This window comes from Hylobates moloch, unplaced genomic scaffold (assembly GCF_009828535.3).
Source record: "Hylobates moloch isolate HMO894 unplaced genomic scaffold, HMol_V3 SCAFFOLD_13, whole genome shotgun sequence".
Classification (NCBI taxonomy): domain Eukaryota; kingdom Metazoa; phylum Chordata; class Mammalia; order Primates; family Hylobatidae; genus Hylobates; species Hylobates moloch.
Genome location: NW_026652288.1, coordinates 36,198,266 through 36,201,666, shown reverse-complemented (window position 1 = coordinate 36,201,666; position 3,401 = coordinate 36,198,266). Strand labels below are relative to the sequence as shown.

General features: G+C 42.6%; 1 protein-coding gene across 1 annotated transcript in view; it reads right to left on the bottom strand.

Annotated features, from left to right (window-relative positions):
- The window catches only part of LOC116480035 (cytochrome P450 2G1), an 88,863-nt gene that overhangs the window by 84,706 nt on the left and 756 nt on the right, over positions 1 to 3,401 (bottom strand). The window contains exons 2-3 of the mRNA XM_032172008.2: positions 3,155 to 3,317; positions 943 to 1,092 (exon numbers count right to left, since the gene is read on the bottom strand). Coding sequence (XP_032027899.1) covers positions 943 to 1,092; positions 3,155 to 3,317 — 313 coding nt within the window. The remainder of the gene's footprint in view (positions 1 to 942; positions 1,093 to 3,154; positions 3,318 to 3,401) is intronic.

Sequence of the window (3,401 nt, the reverse complement as noted above, 5' to 3'; positions counted from 1 at the left end):
CCTACACCTTCTGTAAAACAAGATCAGTAGATCTGGGAAGAATTTGTCTAGAATAATGCACATATTCACAAATACACAATTTTATGAAAATTTCTGGGGTACATGGGCATTTGAAGCTTTTATATAGACCTGTTAATCACCCATGTAGACCAGGCAAGGCGCCTCAGGTGTAGAGAATATGTGTCTCTATTTCTACCTCTTATCTATTTTTCTGTTTTTTTTTTTTTAGCCTCTGTGTCTTTTCTCTATAGACCCCATTGTTTCTAGACCTTATTTTTTGGTGGGACTGAACTCCTTTTAAAACATAATGAAATGAGTATAGAGTTTCAGATTTGCAAGATAAAAACGTTCAAAAGATTTTTTTCACAACATGAATATACTTCACACTACTGAACTGGACACTTAAAATGATAAGTATGGTAACTTTTATGTTATGTATTTTTTACCATAATACGGATATACAAATGTAATGAAATTTTAGCCTGTCTTCAAGAAAAGTCACAAAGTCACATGTCACCAAAATCTGCATAGGATATCAAGAGCTCACAGACATCCTGAGATCCACTGATTAAAGTTTCTAGTAAGTGGTCTCTAAGGGTCTTCCACGTTAACTACTTTTTTTTATTTTTAAGAGACAGTCTCACTGTGTCTCCCATACGGAAGTGCAGTGGCATGATCATAGCTCACTGCAGCCTTGAACTCCTGGGCTCAAGCAACCTCCAGCCTCAGCCCCACAAGCAGCTGTCACTACAGGCATGTGCCACCATGCCCAGCTCATGTAAACTCTTAATATGGAAGCTGGCCAGAAATCTTAGTGGATTCTTAATATTTTCCCTCTTCTTCCTTTCCAGAGCTTTCTCCCACCAAAGCCCATCTTCTCATGACTGAGAGCTCCATAACCACCCAGTCACCTAGTGGCCCTCCCCCTTGTGGCCCCCATACCCTTGGTCTTCCGGAACTCCTCCAGTAGGTAGCTGGCCTCCTCCTGAATTCGCTCCTCAATGCTCCGCTTTCCCATCCCGAAGTCCCGAAGGATGGTCAGGGAGAAGCGTCGGAGAATCCTCCATCGTTCTCCATTGGCCAGAGCTACACCTGCCAAGATCTCAGTCTCAGGCTTCTGCCTCCCTCCCCTTGCTGTGTTCAACTCTGTGCTAGACAGTGATGGGGACAGATTATGAAAGCTCTAGACTCTGCTGTCAAGTCAAGGAAGCCATTCTCAACCTTCAAGGCTCAATCAAGAGAGTAAGGTTCCCTCTCTGCAGGATCCTCAAAAAAAAAAAAAAAAAGAAAGAAAGAAAAGTCCAGACTGAGGTGGAGGAAAAGGGAATCAGTGTAGGAATGATAGGAGGAGATCAAAGAGTGTTTCTTACAGGAAGGAGAGGTGGAACCGGATAAATAAAAAAATAACTGAGTGAATGCATAGGAAGGTGGAAGGTGGAGGGATGTATAGACAGAGTGCCATATAGAGTGCTCTGGAATGGGGATATTAATTCTATTTTCTATGTAATACTTGGGTTCTCTGGACTTATACACATATGTGTACACAGAAGCTCACACTTGTACATCAATATACCTACAGAAAAGGAGTTACCGTGTAGTAAGAAACATTTAGAAATTACTATATGTGTGGACTGATGAGAGTCTTATACCAATTCACTAGATCTAATGAAATTATTTTGCTTTATTGATGAATGGAAGGGTTTATGACTGGAATGACGGATAGAATGACAGATGGATGGATGGATGGATGGGTGCATGGATGGATGCATGGATGGAAGACTTAATAGATGGGTGGATGGTTAATGGATGGATGGTTTGAGATAGATGGATAACAGTTGGAGAGTGGATAGACTGATAGTTGTCTGAATGATGAAAGCATTGATGAATGGATGGAATGATGGATAGATGAATACATAGAAAGTTAATTGACAGATGTATAGATAATAGAGTGAAAGATGTTTTTATAGAAAGAATAATGAATGGATTTTCTGATGAATATGGATCAATGGACAAAAGGAAGAAAAGGTAATAGAAAGATAGATGATAGATAGATAGATAGATAGATAGATAGATAGACAGACAGACAGTATATGGTGAGTCTACTTGGAATTGAAGGATGTGGGCAGTTAGAGATGGATGCTTGGGAGAAAGAGGTCTACCTAAGTGAAGGAGGCAGAGACCTATGGGTTAGGTATGTGTATGAGTATAGGAACATGAGAAATAAGGTTGGCTATGAGAGCTTTAGTGGGTGCATAAAGAATATCACTAATCCGCTGGGCTTGGTAGCTCATGCCTGTAGTCCCAGCACTTTGGGAGGCTGAGGCGGCTGGATCACCAGAGGTTGGGAGTTCAAGACCAGCCTGTCCAACATGGAGAAACCCCGTCTCTACTAAAAATACAAAATTAGCCCTGTGTGGTGGTGCATGCCTGTGATCCCAGCTACTCGGGAGGCTGAGGCAGGAAAATTGCTTGAACCTGGGAGGCAGAGTTTGCAGTGAGCCGAGATCGTGCCATTGCACTCCAGCCTGGGTAACAAGAGTGAAAGTCTGTCTCAAAAAAAAAGAGAATATCACTAATCCATTAAAATAAGAGCAGAAATAACACAGAAGACAGTTTAGAGTCAGATGGCACAGGTTCAAAATAAAGTGATCCTACCACTTACTGTGTGACATTATCTAACCTTTATCTTAGCTTTTTTTTTTTTTGAGACAGAGTTTCACTCTTGTTGCCCAAGTTGGGGTACAATGGCGTGATCTCGGCTCACTATAACATCCACCTCCCAGGTTCATGCAATTCTCCTGCCTCAGCCTCCCGAGTAGCTGGGATTACAGGCATGTGCCACCACACCCAGCTAATTTTTAGTTTTAGTTTTTAGTAGAAATCAGGTTTCACCATGTTAGCCAGGCTGGTCTCAAACTCCTGACCTCAGGTGATCCGCCCGCCTCAGCCTCCCAAAGTGCTGGGATTACAGGCGTGAGCCACCATGCCTGGCCTATCTTAGCTTTTTCATTGACAACATTAGTATAATGTTAAAAGCTCTCCTAAGGGAGTCAATGCAATAAGCCATGTAGACTACTTACCAAAGAACCTGGCACATAGGGAGTGCATTGCAGTCATTTCTGGTTTTATTGTTTTTGTTGTTGTTGCTACCTACCATGACCTTGGAAGTTTCGCTCTATGGAAGCCAGTTCTCCACGGCCACTGAACTCATCCGCTTGGTCTACCAACGCTTCCTTCACTGCTTCGTGTCCACATAAAACCACCACTGGCCGGGGACCCATGTACACAGTGAACACAGGGCCGTATTTCTCCCTGAGCTTGGAGTGAAGGAAAACACAGTAGGAGGGGCTGATTGGAGTACCAAGCATAGGCCAATTGAGGATTTTAGAGGATGGCGATTT